The sequence below is a fragment of the Artemia sp. Qi Xiang Cuo genome, chromosome 6, assembly GCF_049724085.1.
Source record: "Artemia sp. Qi Xiang Cuo chromosome 6, ASM4972408v1, whole genome shotgun sequence".
NCBI lineage: Eukaryota > Metazoa > Arthropoda > Branchiopoda > Anostraca > Artemiidae > Artemia > Artemia sp. Qi Xiang Cuo.
Genome location: NC_142799.1, coordinates 53302129 through 53322589, shown reverse-complemented (window position 1 = coordinate 53322589; position 20461 = coordinate 53302129). Strand labels below are relative to the sequence as shown.

The window sequence follows — 20461 nt, the reverse complement described above, 5'->3', positions numbered from 1 at the left end:
CATCTTTATTAAAAATTCAAAGCAATATTAAAGAAGTCAAGATAGTTAACGAACCCTCTCAGTCAATGGAACGGAACCTTGCTGTGACCGGAAGTTATTATTTTGCTTAGTATAAGTATATTTTGTTTTAATTTTAATACTTTAGTTACTCTACTGATGATGATGACTGACTGTCATCGAAATATCTAGAGCTTTTGTATACAGCATTTTGTTTCACTGTCTAATAAAATGGCCTATCCTTATTTGGAACTCTTATTTGTTTCATCTAGTTGATGTATAGTGCATAAATGGAACTGTAATTTTGTTTGAGGTGTCTTTTTCGGTACTCGTTAGGATGATGAGTGATAATTGTTCTGTCGGTACCCAACTGGCATAGAAATCAATACTCAGTTATGTTTGATAAAAGACTGTTGTAGTTCTACATATTTTAAATAGCATATATATTCAGCTAATTCTAGCGTTTTCCTTTTTTTGCTGACCTCATAGAATATTTGAGAAACTAATATATATATTTTCATAAAATAAAGAGATAACTAAGCAAAATCCCAATACATTAATATTCAAGAAATGCACACAACTCAGTAAAGTATGATAGATTTTGGGTTTCCGCGACTGTTTTAGGTCTGTCCCTTAACCACTTGGTATTGTCTTGCTAGTATATGCAAAGAAGTTGTATTATCACATGGTATATTTCATTCCATAATAGGATAAGGTTGAATAACTTGTGCTCTGTTAAAAAGCAAGTGTCTATTCCATATCAGAAAAACTATGGGGAAAAATAAATTATCTAAGAAGTTGTAGAGTGGCGTAAGTGTGTCATAAATTATGGAGGGCCAGCCAAAATAAAGCAGTGGCATTATTTTCAACAGTAAAAATTTGCGGAAAGTCAAATCTAACGAGTAAATGCAACATACTGCAAGAGGGATGCCAATATAACACTTAGGCTTATATGTATCTGAACGATACTGTTTCTTGTGCAAACGTCTCTCTAGTATGACTAGATAAAATGCCATAAAAAGGTACGCAAATATAATTGGCAATATCGCCAACGTCCATTTCTTCGTCAGAGGAACTTGCTCGCAGGCTTGAAAATTGCCGGAACAGAGGCAGTAAACATTGTGGTGGGCCAATTGTTTTAGATTATAATAAAATGGTACTAGACTGAATATGAGAACACTCAACACTGAAATACATCTTCGCAGATATCCTCTTTTTGTGTAAAATTTTGTAACAACCATAAGAATGAGAAAAGTGGCGTGAAAATGAGTTACAAATACAAGCGAAATTTGACTTAATAATGCCGTTAGCTTACAGTCAATTTTTGTTAGTCCAAAGAAGTATATTGCATTAAAAATACAGCAGTAGGGTATCTCTACATGCAAAATTATCTTTAAATGATTCTTTAGATTTCTAGATAGTCCAGCTCTCTTTAAAATCCTAAAACCAGCAAATATTATCGAAGAGGCAATTAATGTAGAAATAATAACAGCCACTGCACCATACAAAATGAGAGACATTGTCATTCTGGAAACGAAGTACAGAGTGAATGGTCTCACGTTTGCAGGGTTTTTATTAGTTGCTATTGGATCTAATTGTATTAGGTTGTCAAGGGATCTCCCTCTAGGAAGTTATTATAATTGGCTCGCTGGTTTCAATACCTTTGGAATAGTACTTACCTGATCTGAACCTAATTAAGTAATTAAACTTGTGAATTTGTAATTTCTCTGATTTCAGTTTCAGTGTACAAGCAGCTTTCTAACACTCACACCTGCAGAATAGTCTTAAATTTTAAGTATAAGGAAAAAAAAAGCCTGAATAAAGCCTAACTTATGTCTTGCGGTGCTTAATTTTGTTTATCCGCAAATAATAACTATTGCTCATATTTATTATTAATTTTTTTTTTATTTCTTTTTAGTAACAATAGTGCCACGTTTTCACGGAACCATTATGCTTAGGCTGTATAATCGTGTCCGCAAACAAAGGGAGTTGGGGGAATATTATAACCTCCCAGGGAAACTTGGAAAAAAATCTTGGTAAAACACAGCAAATTTGGGATACTGGCCTCAGAACAGAAACTTTTTAAAGTCTGAGACTCCTCCCTAAAAAGAAGGCTGATATGGTCATTGGCTGTCAAAGATTAAAATACATTAGCTGCAAAACAAGTATTGAGCAATTCCAGTTTGAAATTAATACATCTAATGGAAAATGGCCACAAATGTTATGATTCAAGCACGGACAAATAAAAAAGGAGACATCTAGTGACTCTCATATTAATAAATACACACTTATAACCATGTATTGAGACTGATAAAAAACTGTTGTTATAGAGAATATGTTGATTTGGTCAAATGTAAAAACACATGTTAAAACTGTTTTTGTTCTCCTTAATTTTATTTTTATTCCGAATAAAAATTGACGATAAATATTTTATAGGAGTTTTAAAAGATGTTCCAGGCCAGCCATTCGTTTTCCTCCGAAAGCGAGAAAAGGAACAGCAACGGTTGAACTGCTTACCCTCTCTAGACTATAGAGGCTTTCATGCAGCACTGGCACAACTTCTCGAGGTGATTCCGCTCATCACGTCGGGTATCCAAAGTAAGTCATTTTGTTTTCATGTAGTTAATTCCTGACATGCAGGAAACTTAACTTTATAATGAATCAGATAATATATAGGGATTAGCAGGACGCATGAATCCTGATTTAAGGTATTTATCTAGTATTACGACTGGATAGCGTCAGGAATAGACAAACTATTGCGTTTGAAATAAAAATTATTCTCATGTTCTACCATTTGTCCCATTAGACAAAGAATGGGCATTCTTAAATAAACATATACATTTTTAGAAAATAAAACAAAAATGAGAAAATGTTGGACAACAAATGAAAAGGAGAGAAAAATAGAAATAGTAAAAGAGAGAAAGAAAAATAAAAGAGAGAAAAATGCATATCCTTCGGCCAAGACCTCCGCTTAACCATTCCCAGTGCAAGAATGAAAAATGCAGGTAGAAGTCCACTAAACATGATAGAAAGGCAAACCGTGAAAGAAAAACTAACATAGATAAGGCCCTTTCTTTAGTGACGGTGAAAAGGCTACTGAACAACGAATCCGATGTTGAATTGCAGATTAAGCTTCTAATTGGGAATTTATTTTGTGTAAGGCTTTTGGAATGCTAATTTTCCTTCAGGCATGGAATATGATTTTGTGAGAAATTAATTAAAAAAAACTTTTTCCACAAAATAAGTTTTTCAAAGTAAAAGTAAAGAGCTCCATTAAACAAAAAATGAGCAAAAATAAAATCAAATAATCTACCAAGCGTAAAAATACCATAACCCACCATCTATAAATGGATAAAAACCGAAATAAATGGTAATTGCAATAATTGACCAGTTCAAGCTAAAAAAGAACAGAAAAGAACATGAGTAGGGCACAAAAGCCTAATGCCTATCTAAGACCAGAACAAATTTTGTAATACGCTGAAAAAAATACAAATGAATGTGCATTGTCAGTTTAATATACGTTTACTGATATTTAGAAAACAAAATCTTAATATTATTGGATTTATTAAAGTTATAAAAGCAGAAACATTTATTTGTTAACTTCAAATAGCTAAAAGTTTTGGCTAAAACATCATAAACGGCTAACAACGGCATCAAAGAAGAGTTATAAAAGTATAAACATTTATATTTTTTTCAGTAAAGTGCAAATTATGTTCTGGCCTTGGGATGGCATAGGGGTTTTGAGCCCAACTTATTTTAATTTCTGCTCGTTTTGAGGTTGACTCGGTTATTTATTGTAATTTCTGCTCGTTTTGGGTTTCATTTATTTATCGAAGCTGATTTATGGTAGTTTCACGCTTGGTAGATTATTTGATTTTATTTTTGCTCATTTTTTGTTTATTACTTATTTTATGGAAAAGGTTTTTTTAATTAATTTTTGTTCGTTTTATACTGGCATAGTCTTTTCAGAGAAAAACAAAATAATACTTTAAATCATTTCGTTTTTTTAAGACTTTATAGTTTGGTCTGCTATTTATATGCTGGGGAAAAATATTCAGCAATTTTTAATAACATACACTCTTAAAATTCTGGACACAAATAGTAGTGTTTAATTTAGTTTCATACCTCCTCTAGTTGATCTGAAATGGAAAACTTGATACCATTCGGAAAAAAATCTGTTTACTTTCTTTGATAGCTTTAACACACTTACACCATTTTGATGTGGTTAAATTTTAAGAGCAGAAGCAGCCCCAAAAGTTTGAACATAATACCCCAAGTCGTTCTTGGGATACTGCTGAGATGCCTTATTGGGAATTAGCATTAACACAGTGCCATTTGATTTAATCTTATGGCAACATTTAGTTTTTAAACTTAAAGGCAATTGGGTGGGTGGGGGTGTGAGGGGGATTAGTTTCCCACTAATCCCTTTCAACTAATAAAAAGGGCATCAGCCCTTTCTATTTTCAATCTAATGAGGCGTTTTCAAAGTTCCTACGACAACTCCTTTGATACAAAGTGCCCTGGTCTAAAAAAAAAAAAAAAAAAAAAAAAAAAAAAAAAAAAAAATAATACATTATATTCACTTCGATCTTTACTATAAAAATGTCAAGCCTTCCAATTACTTTCGACTATTAAAAAGGGCACTAGGCCTTTCGAATTCCAATCGAATGAGCCTTTTTCGAGTTTCTTATATGGCCCCTGGGCATAAATTACAACTCTTACCCTAAGGGCTCTGAGGGTGGTTGTCATCCTCTAAGACCTAGTTTCCAGAACTTTCAACTGCGTTAAATAAAATGGCTATTTCAAAATTTTGATTGGATGTCTTGAGATATATTGGGCGTGAAAGGGGCATTAGTCTTTCCCTATTAATTTGAACTATTAAAAAAGGCACTAGACTTTTATTTTCCACTCAAAGGACCATGTTCGAACTTTCTACGACAAAACTTTCAATAAGAACCTTATATGCCTGATAAATTACAACCCTCGCCCTGAGGGCTGGGGGGGGGTTGTCATCCTCACTGACCTAATTTCCAGAACTTTCTACTACGTTGAACAAAATGGCTATCTGAAAATTTTGATTGAATGTGTTTGGGGAAATAGTGGGCGTGAGAGAGGGGTAAGTTACCGTCCAATCACTTTCAACTATTAAAAAGGGCACTATCCCTCTCGATTTCCAATTGAGCGAGCCCCTTTTGAATCTTTTACAATAACTCTATCATTAAGAACCTTATATGCCCTCTGAACATAACTTAAAATCCTTGCTCTGGGTACTCTCGGGGGTTTGTCATCCTTAAAATTTCAGAATTTTCAACTACGTTGAACAAAATGGCTATCTCTAAGCTTTGATTGAATGTGTTTGAGGAAATGGAGGGCGTGAGAGGGGGGTTAATTACTCTCCACTCACTTTCGACTATTAAAAAGGGCAATTTCAATTTCCAATCAAATGAGCCGCTTTTGAAATTTCTACAACAACTTTCTATATAAACCTTATATGCCCCCAGGGCACAAATTACAACCCATGCACTGAAAGCTCTGATGGGGTTTTTATCCTAAAAGGCCTAATTTCCAGAACTTTCGACTACGTTGAACGAAATGGATATCTCAAAATTTTGATTGGATGTGTTTGGGGAAATGGTGGGCGTGAGAGAGGGGTTAGTTGTACATTTCAATAAAAACCTTATATGCCCCCAGGGCATAACTTATAACCCTTGCCCTAAAGTCTACGGGGAGAGTGTCCTGCTCAAAGGTATAATTTCCTGAACTTTAAACTTTGTGGAAGAAAATGGCTATCAAGAAATTTTGATCGGATATGTTTGGGGAAATGGTGGGTCTGAAAGGGGTGTTTATTGCCTTCCAATCACTTTTGACTATTAAAAAGGATAGTCGCCATTTCAATTTCCAATCGAATGGGTCATTTTTGGACTATCTACAATGGCGCATTCAGTAAAAGCCTTATATGCCCCCAGGGTATAACTTACAACCCTTGCCCTGAGGGCTGTGGGTCAGTTTCCTCCACGAAAACATAATTTCTATCTGGAAATCCAAAACACTGAATAAAATGGCTATCTAAAAATTTTGATCGGATGTGTTTGGGGAAAAGCTGGGCGAGAGAGGGGGGCTAGTTGCCCTCAAATTACTTTCGAGTATTAAAAAGGGCACTAGACCTTTGAATTTCCAATTGAATGAGCCCTTTTTCAAGTTTCTACGACAAAGATTTCAATAAAAACTTATATGCCCCCAAGGCATAACTTATAACCCTAGCTCTGAAGACTGTGGCGGAGTGTCCTGCTCAAAGGTATAATTTCCTGAACTTTAATTGCGTGGAACAAAATAGCTATCTCAAAATTTTGATTGGATGTGTTTGGGGAAATGGTGGGTGTGAAAGGGGTGTTAGTTGCCTTCCAATTACTTTCGACTATTAAAAAGGGCACAAGCCATTTCAATTTCTAATCAAATGAGCCCTTTTTGAACTTTCTACGACAACGCGTTCTATAAAAACTTTATATGCCCCTGGGGGCATATAAAGTTATGCCCTGGGGCATAACTTACAACCCTTGTCCTGAGGGCTGTGAGGAGGTTGTCATCCTCAAAGACCTAATTTCCAGAACTTAAAACTACGTTGAAAAAATGGCTATCTCAAAATTTTGATTGGATGTTTTCGGAGGAATGGTGGGTGGGGGGGGGCTAGTTGCCCTCCAATCACTTTCGACTATTAAAAAGGGTAATAGCCCTTTGATTTCCAATCGAATGAGCCTGTTTTGAAGTTTCTACGACAACGCCTTCTATAAAAACCTTATATGCCCCCAGGCCATAACTTAAAACCCTTGCCCTGAGGGTTGTGAGGGAGTTTCCTACTCAAAAACATATTTTCTATCTGGAAAACAACTACGTTAAAAACAAAATGGCTATCTCACAATTTTTAATGGATGTGTTTAGGGGAATGATGGGCGTGGGGCGGCTAGGTGCCCTCCAATAACTTTCGACTACGAAAAAGGGCACTAGCCCTTTAAACTTCCAATCAAATGAGCCTGTTTTGAAGTTTCTACAACACCGCCTTTTATAAAAAAATTATATGTCTCCAGGGCATAACTTAAAACTCTTGCTTTAAGGGCTGTGGGGGAGTGTCATCCTCAGAAATATATTTTCGATCTGGAAATCAACTACGCTGAACAAAATGGCTATCTCAAAATTTTGATTGGATGTATTTGGGGGAATGATGGGCGTGGGGGGGGGGCTAGTTGCCCTCCAATCACTTTCGACTATTAAAAAGGGTACTAGCCCTTTGAATTTACAATCGAATGAGCCTGTTTTGAAGTTTCTACGACAACGCCTTCTATAAAAACCTTTATGCCCCCAGGGCATAACTTAGAACCCTTGCCCTGTGGGTTGTGGGGGAGTGTCCTCCTAAAAAACATATGTTCTCTCCGGAAATCAACTACGCTGAACAAAATGGCTATCTCAAAGTTTTGATTGGATGTGTTTTGGGAATGATGGGCGTGGGGGGGCTAGTTGCCCTCCAATCACTTTCGACTGTTAAAAAGGGCACTAGCCCTTTGAATGTATAATCGAAGAAGCGTGTTTTGGAGTTTTTGCGACAACGCCTTCTATAAAAAACATATGTGCCCCAAGGGAAAAACTTAATACCCTAGCCCCGAGGGTTGTGGGGGAGTGTACTCCTCAAAAACATATTTTCTATCTGGAATTCAACTACGCTGAAAAAATGGCTATCTCAAAATTTTGATTGGATGTATTTAGGGGAATGATAGGCGTGGGGGGGGGCTAGTTGCCCTCCAATCACTTTCGACTATTAAAAAGGGTACTAGCTCTTTGAATTTCCAATCGAATGAGCCTGTTTTGAAGTTTCTACGACAACGCCTTCTATAAAAACCTTTATGCCCCCAGGGCATAACTTAAAACCCTTGCCCTGAGGGTTGTGGGGGAGTGTCCTCCTAAAAAACATATGTTCTATCCGGAAATCAACTACGCTGAACAAAATGGCTATCTAAAAATTTTGATTGGATATGTTTTGGGAATGATGGGCGTGGGGGGGGGCTAGTTGCCCTCCAATCACTTTCGACTATTAAAAAGGGCAGTAGCCACTCCAATTTCCAATCGAATGAGCCCTTTTCGAAGTTTCTACGACAACTCCTTCGATACGAAGTGCCCGGGTGGAGAAAAAACACATTATGCCCACCCACATCGTTCTTTACTTAGGCAGCGCTGGCGCGCTGCCTATGATATGAAGGATTGGAATACTAACTTCTCCTCGTTTTTCTTTGTTGTCCTACGTTTTAAAACCTTACCACTTGGCACTTCATCTAACCATAGTTCTCCTCGTTTTTTTGTTGTTGTCCTTTTTCGTTTTAAAACTTTTCCAATTGGCACTTAATCTAACCAAATTGGGATTTTTCCAGCTTAAAAATCAGCAGACGGTAGATCGTGTTGTCGTTGCAAAATGATTCTTTTTTAGGAGTTAGCACCGTTTTAAAATGCGCTAGAAAAATTTGGATTGGATTTTTGAAACCAGCATCAAAAACGCGTTGAAAATATAAACATTCTAAATTTTTTCCCTTATGTGGTAAAGCTTTCTAATTTAGTTAATTATTAAATTAGTAAAAATATATGACGCAAATATAAAGTTTTCAAAATACCACTTTTTAAGATAAGGATACAAATCGTGGAATGTGTGGGCTTGGAGGTAACTTGCTCAATAACCAATTTCCTGGCTATATGCGTCAATTTACCGGAAGAACGTGGTTCGGTTTTTCATATATATACCCCGATTTTTGAGACTGAAAGCAGACTTTTTGACTTGCCGGGTGAACCTCTGCCCGTTTGTTTCTCATTAGAAATACCTTGGACTTTGTCTTATAATCGTAAGTGTCTAAGTATCTTATTTATATTTTATTGTTGTTTTATTGAGACTTGTGGGCTACTTGGGACAGCCAGTCCTAGTAGACAGAATATATCCGATTATATTATATGTTAAATGAATAAAAGTATTGTATTTTAGACAACCTATCTACAATCTACCTTTAGCCCCTCGAACGCATCACAACAACTGGTGGTCGCTAGAAAAACTGGGTCGAGAAGGCTAGATAAAAATAGTAGATTGAACTAAATTGTATATTGAAACAGAAATGGCTTTATCAGAAGAAGTAAGTAAATGGACTTCGCTTTTAGCGGTGCTCGAATTAGCAAAACTTCGAGCAGCTTTGCTTAAACTTTGGCTAGTAGAAATAGATTTGTGTCCCCCCAAAGAGTTGTGTACAATAGAAAAAATGGAGAAAAGGCTCAATCAATAATTGTAAAATGAAAAAAATAACAGTATTCAGTATTTAGTAAGTAGAAGTATGTGTATTGTTAGTAGTTTTATTAGTGTTAGTAATAACTGCACTGAAGTAGTGCCGTATATACCTAAATAATAAAGTAATTGTACCGTGAATTAAAAGAATAAAATAAAAATTAATACGTAAAGGAAAAAAAATCTAGCTGGACCGATGAAACGTTGGTAGAAACAGAAGAATTTTAGGCATAATAGTAGCAAATAGGGTCCTAATTCAGCCTGACTACAGGTACAGGCTATAGAGTTATCGTTCAAGGATAACACTGCTACATTTTAGCAAAGGAAACACATAAATTGTGGTCCGAATAATTATTGTTGGAAGCTGCCATTTCCGAGTGTTTTAGGAGTAGAGAAGCTTCAATTATACGGCATTTTACGACGTAATAGCCAATAGAATTACCTTTGTTAAAACTAACCTGAATACTAGGTTAGTTGTGTAACATCACAAGCAAAGGGAAGATAAAGATACATAAATATATAATTAAAGCACCTGAGGAAAGTGATGAAAAAAGGAGAAAAGTAACCTTATATGTAAGAAAACAAATGTGGAAGCTTAGCAAAAGTCGCTGAAGGAAGCAAAAATAAAAGAATAGTTATCCAGATGTGATGGGAAGTCTGCATAAGGCGGGAAATTCGTTGAGAGAAACTGATAATCACAGAAAATGGAGGCACGGGATTAGGTCTTAAGAGGGCCTCCGTTCCCTACACAGAGGACCTTCATTTTAATAATGGTGTTAGAAAGACTTCAAATTCTGAATTAGCTGCGCGAAATGAGTCAGAAGAAAGTTCAAATTTGAATTTCAAAACCATGGCTGCTTTTGAGCCATGCAGATGTAAAGCTACCAGTGTATGAAAACTTTTATGCTTGTTTACATAGAATATGAGCCCACAGTAAGACAAACAGAGAAGGCAATGCGTCCTTTTAGATAGCTAATATTGATAATTCTGGTCCGCTTTTAAGGTTACTCAATGACGAACCATCCTCAAGTCTAGTCTAATTATAAATCAGTACAGTTTAGTCAAATATCAGATAGAGTGTATATCAGATAAATCCGGCAACTGAGTCTCTCAAACCCCTTAAAGATCTATTAAAATAAAAAACAAATAATAATATAACACAAAAAATTTAGTTTTTAATGACCACGAAGATAAGAATAACCTACCTGAATCCGTAAACTTTGTACCACAAAACCCTACATGCTCATTAAAAATATACAAAAACTGCCGATATAACATAAAAATTTCGTTTTTAATGGCTTTCAATTAAAGAAAAACCACTCGGAATCCTGCAAGTGAGTCTCTCAATCCCCGTAAGGCTCTTTTAAAACTGTGACAAGCTAAACCACGACAAAGCACTACTCTTGTGGAACTCAATCCCAATTTAACTCAACCCCCGTGCAACTGAACCCCCTTGTAACTGAACCCCTGTATAACCGATCCCCCCGGGGAACTGTATCCCCTGTAACTGAACTCGCATGCAACTCAACCCTCCATGCAACCCATCTCCCTCAAAAAACTTTTCAGTCATTTCTCGTTAAATTGACAATACGCTCCAAAACATCACTTGTGTATTATACAGTACGTAATCATGGCATCTCCTCCAATTCACAAATCCCATTACCCCTTTTTTTTGCAAAGGTTAATCAAACATCTCCGATTGTAAAAGCATTAGCATTTTTCCACCACTAAGCATTTTTGCAAATGCTAAACAAGAAAAAAAAACTGTCTGCTTTTCAAAAACTTGTCCGTTAAAACTCGAAACAAGACGCGCTGGTTTTATAATACAGGTTTAATTTATTGCGTAAATCTCTTGGCAAAGGGTGTAATGCCCCTGTAGAATAGAATTACCTACCAGAAAAACCGGAAGGAACATAAAGTCGTAGAATCCAGACGAGAGATACTACTATCGTAAGTGTCTAAGTATCTTATTTATATTTTATTGTTGTTTTATTGAGACTTGTGGGCTACTTGGGACAGCCAGTCCCAGTAGCCAGAATATATCCAATTTTATTATATGGTAAATGAATAAAAGTATTGTATTTTAGACGACCTATCTACGATCTATTTTTAGCCTCTCGAACATACTCAGTCGGTACGCCTCATTAGTTCGGTCATAGCCTAAGGCACGCTACCAAAGTTCAATTACCTTAGGGCCAGAGTTTATCTCCCCTATAAAGGGAGAATAAAGGCATCTATGACTACAACCCCCAAATACAATAAATAACGCTTCACAACACTTATGAATTTCCTGTCCTTTTCCATAACTACTGTCCTCTTTATTTGAAAGTATTATACTGCCTTTTTAGAATGGCTACTGCTAGTAATATAGTAATAGGTAGTAAAGGACAGTGGCATTTACATTCCGCAAATTTTTTTTCATAGTAGACAGAACGACTTTTAGTCTGGATGCTATCACATGGTTCAGGTTCGATGTTGAGCTTCCAAGGTGATGTATATACACAAATGGTATTCTTTTTGAAAAATATGATAGATAACTCGTGAGAAATTAAATAGCAGATCGCAACAATCTGAAGAAGCAGTAATGTTGTTTTTAGAGTCACAAGCTATTATCCACTGCAGGGACCAGTCTAGCTTACTTATCGGTTTTCTATTATGTGGCAAGCTTTGGGAAGAGAATTAAATGAATTGAGGTTCTGCCGATGACATGGAAAACAAACATAGATGAAAACTTTTGTACATAGCTACAGAAGAAATGCTCTGTAGTCCAAGAGGATTAGGGATGGCTTGACAGAGGACTTAAAACGAGGACTTTAAGACTTAAAATAAGTGAAACTTAAATTGAATATGCAAATCCAGCTTGAAACAAACAAAAATCTCTACAAAGAAGAGATTGAGTTTTGCCTTCTTCTTTCTCTGTAAAAGTTTAAAACTTACTGCGTCATTGGCACTTTACTGTAAACTATATATGTCTTGAACAGTCTTGAAAAGTACAAATAAGATCAAACTGAATGTTTGATATATGATGCTATTAATTGTTGAAAGATCATCAGTTCAAGATTTTATTTTCATTTTAAATGCTGCCATAACTGGGAAATAAAATATTTGTAATGTAATTTGTTTTCTGTGAAGCACCAATGACGTAGTAGGCTTTAGACTTTTGCAGTCAGGAAAGGGGGCAGTATCTAAACTCTTGTTTGTAGTGAAGCTGTATTTGTCTTGAACAGTCTTGGAAAAAACTAATAAAATTAAACTAAACATTTGATATTAATTATTGAAAGCTCATCAGTTCAAAATGTAATTATACTGTAATTTTTATGTTTATTTTCAATGTTGTACTAAGTACAAAAGAAAATATTTATAATATAATTCGTTTTCAGCGAAGCGCCAATGACGCAGTAGGTTTTAGACTTTTACAATGAAAGGGGGAGGCAAAACCCAAACTCTTCTTTGTAGAGATTTTCGTTTGTTTCAAGCTAGATTTACATGTTCAATTTAACTTTCACTCGTTTTCGGATTTATTTACTTATTTATATTAGTAACTATTGTTTGTTTGTTTGCTATGATTGCTTATTTAATTTCTGTTCGTTTTGGGTTTCATTTATGCCTCAATAGCAAAATATTTTTTGCTCGCTTAATTTCTCGCTTAATTCTAGGGTTTTTTCTCTTGAGTTGCGATGCTCAATAAATTTTTCAAGAAATTGTTGGTGAGTTCCACCAATATAAAACTTCCTGCAAAAACAAGGAATTCTATACACCCACTAACTAAATTTCCCCGGGCTAAATCCTTCCCGGAATTATGGAGACTATTGGTCTCAGTGATTGAAAACATGTATTAATGTTATGTTTACGCAAAGTTCGTTTGAGCATCTCCCCCCAAAACAGGTACATACGGCAAAGAAATGAAACTTGTAGACTGGCGGGGGAGGGGGGGTATGTTGACAACGAAGTGTTTGTTATCTTATTGTTGAACTATTTTAAACAAACTGGCTAGCTCGAAATTTTCATTTGATGCATTTGGGGAAAAGAGGGTGTTTGTGTCAGGGGGGGGGGGTAGACCCTCTTTTAACTTTTGACTCATAAAAAGGTAATTAGAACTTTCAATTTCCAATCAAATGAGCCACCTTTCAAGTTTATACGACCACCCCATACATAAAAACCTTATACACCTCTGGCCTTAAAACACTTGCCCCCGGGCTCTGGGGGGTTGTGGCGACCCCGTAGTTTTTGTTATCCAATGTTTGAACTATTTAAAAAATGGCTATTTCAAAATTTTTATCGGATGGGTTTGGGAAAAAACGGCTAGGGGGAGGGGGGCTAGTTGCCCTCGGATCTCTTTTGACTCTTAAAAGTGAACTAGCACTTTCAATTTCCAGTCAAATGAGCCTTCTCCAAAGTTTATACGAGCATCCTTACCATAAGAACCATATATGCCCCCAGAGCATAACTTACAATGCCTGCCAACCGGGCCATTGGGGATTGCGTCGACACTGGAGTTTTTCTTATCTGACCTTTGAACTTTTTTTTTTAACAAAATGGCTATCACAAAATTTTTATTGGGTGGGTTTGGGGAAAAAAGGGCGTGGAGGGGCTAGCTGCCCTCGGATCTCTTTTGACTCTTGAAAAGTGAACTAGAACTCAGTTTCCAATCAAATGAGTCCTCTCTGAAGTTTATACGAGCATCCCTTTCATAAGAACCATATATGCCCCATGGACATAACTTACAAGGCCTGCCCCCGGGCCGCGGGGGGTTGATTTGACACTGGAGTTTTTGTTATCTGACCTTTGAACTATTTAAAAAAAATGGCTATCTCAAAATTTGTATCGGATGGGTTTGTGGAAAAAAGGGCGTGGGGCGGGGGACTAGTTGCCCTCTGATCTCTTTGACTCTTAAAAATTGAACTTTCAGTTTCCATTCAAATGAGCCCTCTCTGAAGTTTATTCAAGCATCCCTTCCATAAGAACCATATATGCCCGCAGGGCATAACTTACAACACCTGCCCCCAGGCCCTGAGAGGTCGTATCGACACCGCAGTTTTTACCTATCTGACCTTAGAACTATTTTTAACAAAATGACTATGTAAATTTTTTTATGGGATGCATTTGAGAAAAAAGAGGTGTGGGGGGGCTAGTTGCCCTCCAATCTCTTTTGTTTCTTAAAAACTAAACTAGAACTTTTAATTTCCAATCAAATGAGCCCTCTCTGAAGTTTATTCGAGCATCCCTTCCATAAGAACCATATATGCCCCCATGGCATAACTTACAACGCCTGTCCCCAGTCCCCTTAGGGGTTGTGTCGACACCAGAGTTTTTTTTTATATAATTTTCGAACTATTTTTAACAAAATGGCTGTCTCAAATTTTTTTACGGAAACATTTGGGAAAAAATGGGCGTTGAGGGGCTAGTTGCCCTCCGATCTCTTTTGACTCTTAAAAAGAGCACTAGAACTTCCGATTTCCAATCAAATGAGCCCCCTTCGAATTTTATGCGACGACCCCTTCCATATTAATTGCCTCTAAAAAAAATAAAATTTTGGAGCCATATAACCTTTACTATTGGTAACGCTATAGCGTTGCCTCTGAAAAGTGAACTAGAACTTTCAATTTCCAATCAAACGAGTCCTCTCTAAAGTTTATACGAATGTCTCTTCCAAAAGTACCATGTATGCCCCCGGCGCGCAACTTACAACGCCTGTCCCCGGGCCCTGAAGTGTTGTGTCGAGACCGGAGTTTTTGTTTTCTGATGTTTGAACTACTTTTAAGAAAATGACTATCAAAATTTTTATCGGAGGGGTTTGGGGGAAAAGGACGTGAGGGGGGGGGCTAGTTGCTCTTGAATCTCTTTTCACTCTTAAAAGATAAACTAATACTTGCCTCCGCCGGCCTCCAGGCCCTGGGGGCTTTGTCGACACCGGAGGTATTGTTATCGAACCTTTGAACTATTTTTAACAAACTGGCTCTCTCAAAATTTTTATCTGATGCATTTAGGGAAAATAGTGCGTGGGAGGGGGTGACTAGTTGCCCTCCGAAATCTTTTGACTTAGAAAAAATGAACTAAAACTTTTAATTGCCAATCAAATGTGCCCTCAATGAAGTTTATACGAGCATCCCTTCCATAAGACCCATATTTGCCCCCAGGGCATAACTTACAACGCCTGCCCTCAGGCCCTGGGCGGTCGTTTTGACTCTAGAGTTTGTGTTATATGATATTTGAACTATTTTTAACAAAATGGCTATCTCAAAATTTTTACCGGATGTATTTGGGAAAAAAGGCGCAGAGGGGGGGGGGGAGCAGTTGCCCTCCGATATCTTTTGACTCTGAAAAAGGGAACTAGAACTTTTAATTTCCAATTAAAAGATCCCTCTCTGAAGCTTATACGAGCACCCTTTCTATAAGAACCATATTTGCCCCCAGGGCATAACTTACTACGCCTGCCCCCGGGCCCTGGGGGGTTGTGGTGACACTGGAGTTTTGTTATATGATCTTTGAACTATTTTTAACAAAATGGCTATCTCAAAATTTTTATCGGATGTATTTGGGGAAAAGAGGGCATGGGGGGGGGGGGGCTTGTTCCCCTCCAGTCACTTTTAACTCTTAAAAAGGGCACTAGAACTCTCGATTTCCAATCAAATGAGCCCTTTTTGAAGTTTATACGATGACTCCTTCCATATGAAGTGCCTCTGGAAAAAAAAATAATAATAATAAAACATTGGAGCCGTATGGCCTTTACTATATGCAACGCTATAGCGTTGCCTCTGATCACGTCATGATGGATTCTGCATGGACTAGCAATTTGAATTATGCTCATGACCGTGTTTGGGCCGTGTTTGTCCCACTCTGCTAATTATGCTACTCAAGTGTTGTGATAATTTTCTAGCTGATCATGCTATTCTGTGTTTCGCAAAGACTTCATCCGTATTTTCCCCTCGCGGCACTCTCAGGCACCCCTTATTCCAACGGTATTGTTAAAATATACAATAATATACATTTTATCCGTATCGTATCGTAATAAAATATACGATACGCTTATTGAAGGTGCTCATATTCTCTATGCCTGGAGTCAGTTTATGTCAGGGCCAATCTGCTCCTTCGCTTATTTATTCATTGCTTAAATGATGTCAAAATCTTTCTTTTTCGTTCTTGTTGCATTAGTATTTTTGAATTTTTGGACTAGTATATTGCCTCTTGTTAGCTAATCTGTGGTAGCGCAGTAGATCTCTCTCTGCTTTACAATTTGGGCTCTAGGTTTGATCTCAGTTTCCATAGAGCTGGGCGACAGGCTTGCTACATGTCACAGTAAAAAAAAAAGACCCGTAGCTAAACCGTTGAGAATTGCTGACGTTCTATGCGCCATCAACGGCTCTGTAGGATCTTTATGCTCATGAATATTCTCTTTTTTTATTATTATACGTTTCACGGTCCATCTTAAAATAGCATATAACGAACTGGGGCATTTTTTCTTTATATAAACTGCTTAGTTATGGCAATGCTACTAAACTGTGTACAGGTTTCTGTTTGCCAATCACACCCAACTTGCATCTCGTTGTTTTCTGCGTGAGCGACTTCTTGCGTGTGATATTGAGTTGGTTGCCGTGTTTTTCAATCCAGTTTTGTTGCTGTTGGTCCTAATTTGGAAGAAGCTCCACGAGGTCTTCAAACATGGCTAAGCTAATTTATTTATTTTTGTTTTTGTTAAGTAGCCTATTTTGATTAGACTAAAGAGTTGTATTGTATAAGGCCGAAGTATTAACAAAATTTGGCTATCATAGCCAATGCAATACTGGATGATCGTTGAAATTTGGAGAAGAACTCATTCAATTGAAAATTAAAGTCCTAGTGTTTTTCTCAAGATCCAAAACCAAACAGAGGGCAACCTACAACCCCGTCAACTCCCTGTGTGTGCCTCAAAATACGCCATTATAAAAATTCTTAGAAATTAACCTTCGAATCAAGCTAGAATTATACAGGCAGTTTGGCCGAGATCACACTATTCGCTAGACTATCTGAATGTAAAACTGTAGGATCGGTTAAAGCTTCTGTCTGAGGGTTGTAATCTTAAATTCCATTCCTTTGGTATTGCAGACTTCTGAACGTGGTTACTACAAGAAATATTTTAGAAGCAAAGGGGCTCTAAGATGAAGGGTCAGCTGTATTGTTTATTCGAGGATTTTTCTCACTATCCTTCGCTAAGAGCTGTCTTTGTCAGTTTTACATCACATAAGTATCCAATAGCAGCTAAAGTAATTCAGCAAAATGCAATCAGGCCATCCCTTTCCCCCAAGCTCAGAAACGATTCATTCAGAGAATTAATCGATCACCATAGAGAAGCTTTGCCCCACCCCCACCTCCTCGGCTTCTACTGGTTTCGCTGTTTTTGTCGTTTAAGTGTAATTGATGATCTTTAGTATAATATTGGACTGTAGTCTAAAAAATATTATTAAATTCTTCCCCATCGTTTCAAACATGCTAGTTCTGCCCCTGGCATTGGCAGACTTGTGACTCAATATACGGAGCGCTACGTAAACAGATTTTACATGTAATTTACCAGTTCAAAATATTTCTACACTTTTCGCATATTTCGTCTCTTCAGCGTCGACATACATCTTTTCAGTATCCATATATTATTAACAGCCGGGTTTTTGTATTTCCCAGTCCCCTTAAGACCTGAAGCCCGTAGTTCTAAAACGTTTGGTAAACTACAATAAGGAATCGGTTGTGCCCAGAGATTTGCTTCAGAATTAAAGAAAATCCTTAAAAGAAAGATATCCTGGGCTGTACTATTACACTGCAAAGCTCAATACGGACAAATCTAAAAATTGCGAAATTAAGTTATCGAAACTATCCGAGTTGCTAGTTTTTTCCCCATACCATTTACTACACGTGCCAGTGGCATCGATTCACGGAAATGAGGGGGAGGGTAACAGTGTATATTTCAAAATCTCTGGTGTTTTCCATTGAAAATACCAAAAAAGGGTACTTTTGGAAATCTAGGAGGGAGGGGGGTAAATATTTAGTGGGTAAAACCTCCTCTCCCTCCCAACTGGTGCCACTGACAGGTTTTAGCTGGTAAGAAATGATCAAAATGCTATAAATTAAGTGTTGCCCTAGCAACACTCATATGAATGGGGATTGCGTTTGGAAAGAGCAAGTAATTAGAAAATAGGACAAATTGGATCACAGTTCTATTGTTATGTCTGGGTAATGTAAAGGGTTTAAAACTGGTAATTAAGAAACACGGATCCCATTTTCCTTACAAATGATCAATAGTTACAATAGACACAAAATTTTTTCTTATTACAAACTATTGTTGGAAAAGGAGACTTTATAAAGAGGAGACAATGTCTTGGAATAATTGGATGTCGTCATTCAAAAACCAACCAGCCAGTGTGAACATTGAAATTAAAAGCAAAATTAGGTTTAATACAGGGGCAGAAATAGGGATTGACTGTTACTGCTACTGCATGGGGAATGCAGGAAATCTATGGACACACCCCAACATTTTTAAATCCAGGGAAAGTGGCTGGCTATGTCATAAGCGCAGAGGGAATGTCCAGCTCAAAGACGTTAACAACAAAACACAAAACTAAAAAAGTCAATATGTCTTATATACTTGAATTTGTTCTTGGGTGATAGCCGGGTCATAATGGTTTTGTTCATTTCCTGGTGAACCAAGTTTGTTTTTCAAGTTCTTCCTGTGCAATGGTATCCCCGTAGCCCTGGAACCGGTTATAACGTTCAAACTGTATGTGCAAAATTTTTAGGCAAACGGATTGTTTTCTTCAATTTTTTTGGTATATTGTCCCCCATTCCCCATGGACTCGCACATATACGTGTTAAGTTGGCTAGAAAAAAAAACTTGTTTTTGGGCCATTTTTATGCCATACCTGGATCTATTTTTATTTTTATGCATTAAGATTCCCTTGGCCCATGAACTTACTGATGTGAGTTTCAAGCCATGGGAAAACAATTTGTTGACCCTTTTGTGGGCCTCATTTTCCAGTAAATTAATATGCATGTTAGATTTTTTCTTGTACATCGGCATGTCTTTGGTTCAAGGACTTGATTCTAAAGCTGACCAGGAAAAAATAAAGACTTGGGTTCCTTTTCTGTGCCCCTTTTTGGCAGGCTTGTGCCTCCAGTCCAAAATTTAAAGTTGAAACCGTTTAAAATATACATAGGACTGGCTTTTCGGATGGCCAAATGACTCATAACTGACATGATTCTGTTGAAAAAGGCACTGAAAAAGGTTAATATTCAACAATCGCTGGACACTAAGATGATATAGTCCAGTTTTAGAGCTGAATAGCCTTATATCATGGATGGAATAAAATATGTATAATCATTACTAATCAGTTTGTTAAACACAAATGACAAAAGTGATTATAAATGGTAGGTCAGGACTTGAAAAATTTTTTTGGGTTTGTTTTTACCCAACTAGCGCGTATTATTGAGAAAATATTATGTATCCTTCTTTTATTGCCAATTTGCCAAAACTAATATAGTGCACTGATAGGGTGAATTAAAACTAATGTATAAGTTGCAAATGCTGTTACGATAATATTTTCGTAGATTGGACTAGCAGAAACTCCATTGCTGTTCCGTGTATGTAAAAATGGACATTCCATCTTTTCAAGATGTCCATAATTAAAGTATTGATAACAATTGTGACCTATAATTAGGAGTAAGTGCAATAATTGTATAGTATAATATTTCTTTCACATATCTTATTGATTGATAGAAGCACTATTTTCTGGCATTTTCTGAATTCTATTTTATATTATTTATTTTAATATTTTTTTAAAGTGACCAGTCCATATATTGATAAATCTATTCCTTATTGTAGGCTTTGGGCAAGCAGTATTGTCGGCTGTTTCAGCTTTGGTGCCATTCTTAGAGCAGGATCTTATTGACACTCTTCCTTACACTGTTTCAACATGCCTAGCTTTCTTCCCAACGTGTTTGCAACCGGATATTATTCAATGCCTCTGTTGCCATCTGTTTCCGTATACAATAGGTAAGGTTTCATTTTATGTGCTGAGGTTTTAGTTATTAAGACTATTCAGATTGTAAAGTTACAATCATTTATAAAGTTACAAGTCAAAATCATGAAGCTATAGAAATAAATGTTGAAAATCAGTCAAAAGCCTCAAAAGCCACTGG

At 36.8% G+C, this 20461-nt stretch overlaps 1 protein-coding gene across 3 annotated transcripts in view; it reads left to right on the top strand.

The window, feature by feature from the left end:
* The window catches only part of unc79 (UNC-79 domain-containing protein), a 230690-nt gene that overhangs the window by 15091 nt on the left and 195138 nt on the right, over window positions 1–20461 (top strand). For all 3 annotated transcript variants that reach the window (XM_089090820.1, XM_089090822.1, XM_089090821.1), the window contains exons 3-4: window positions 2434–2595; window positions 20145–20315. In XM_089090820.1, the coding sequence (XP_088946946.1) occupies window positions 2434–2595; window positions 20145–20315 (333 nt within the window). The remainder of the gene's footprint in view (window positions 1–2433; window positions 2596–20144; window positions 20316–20461) is intronic.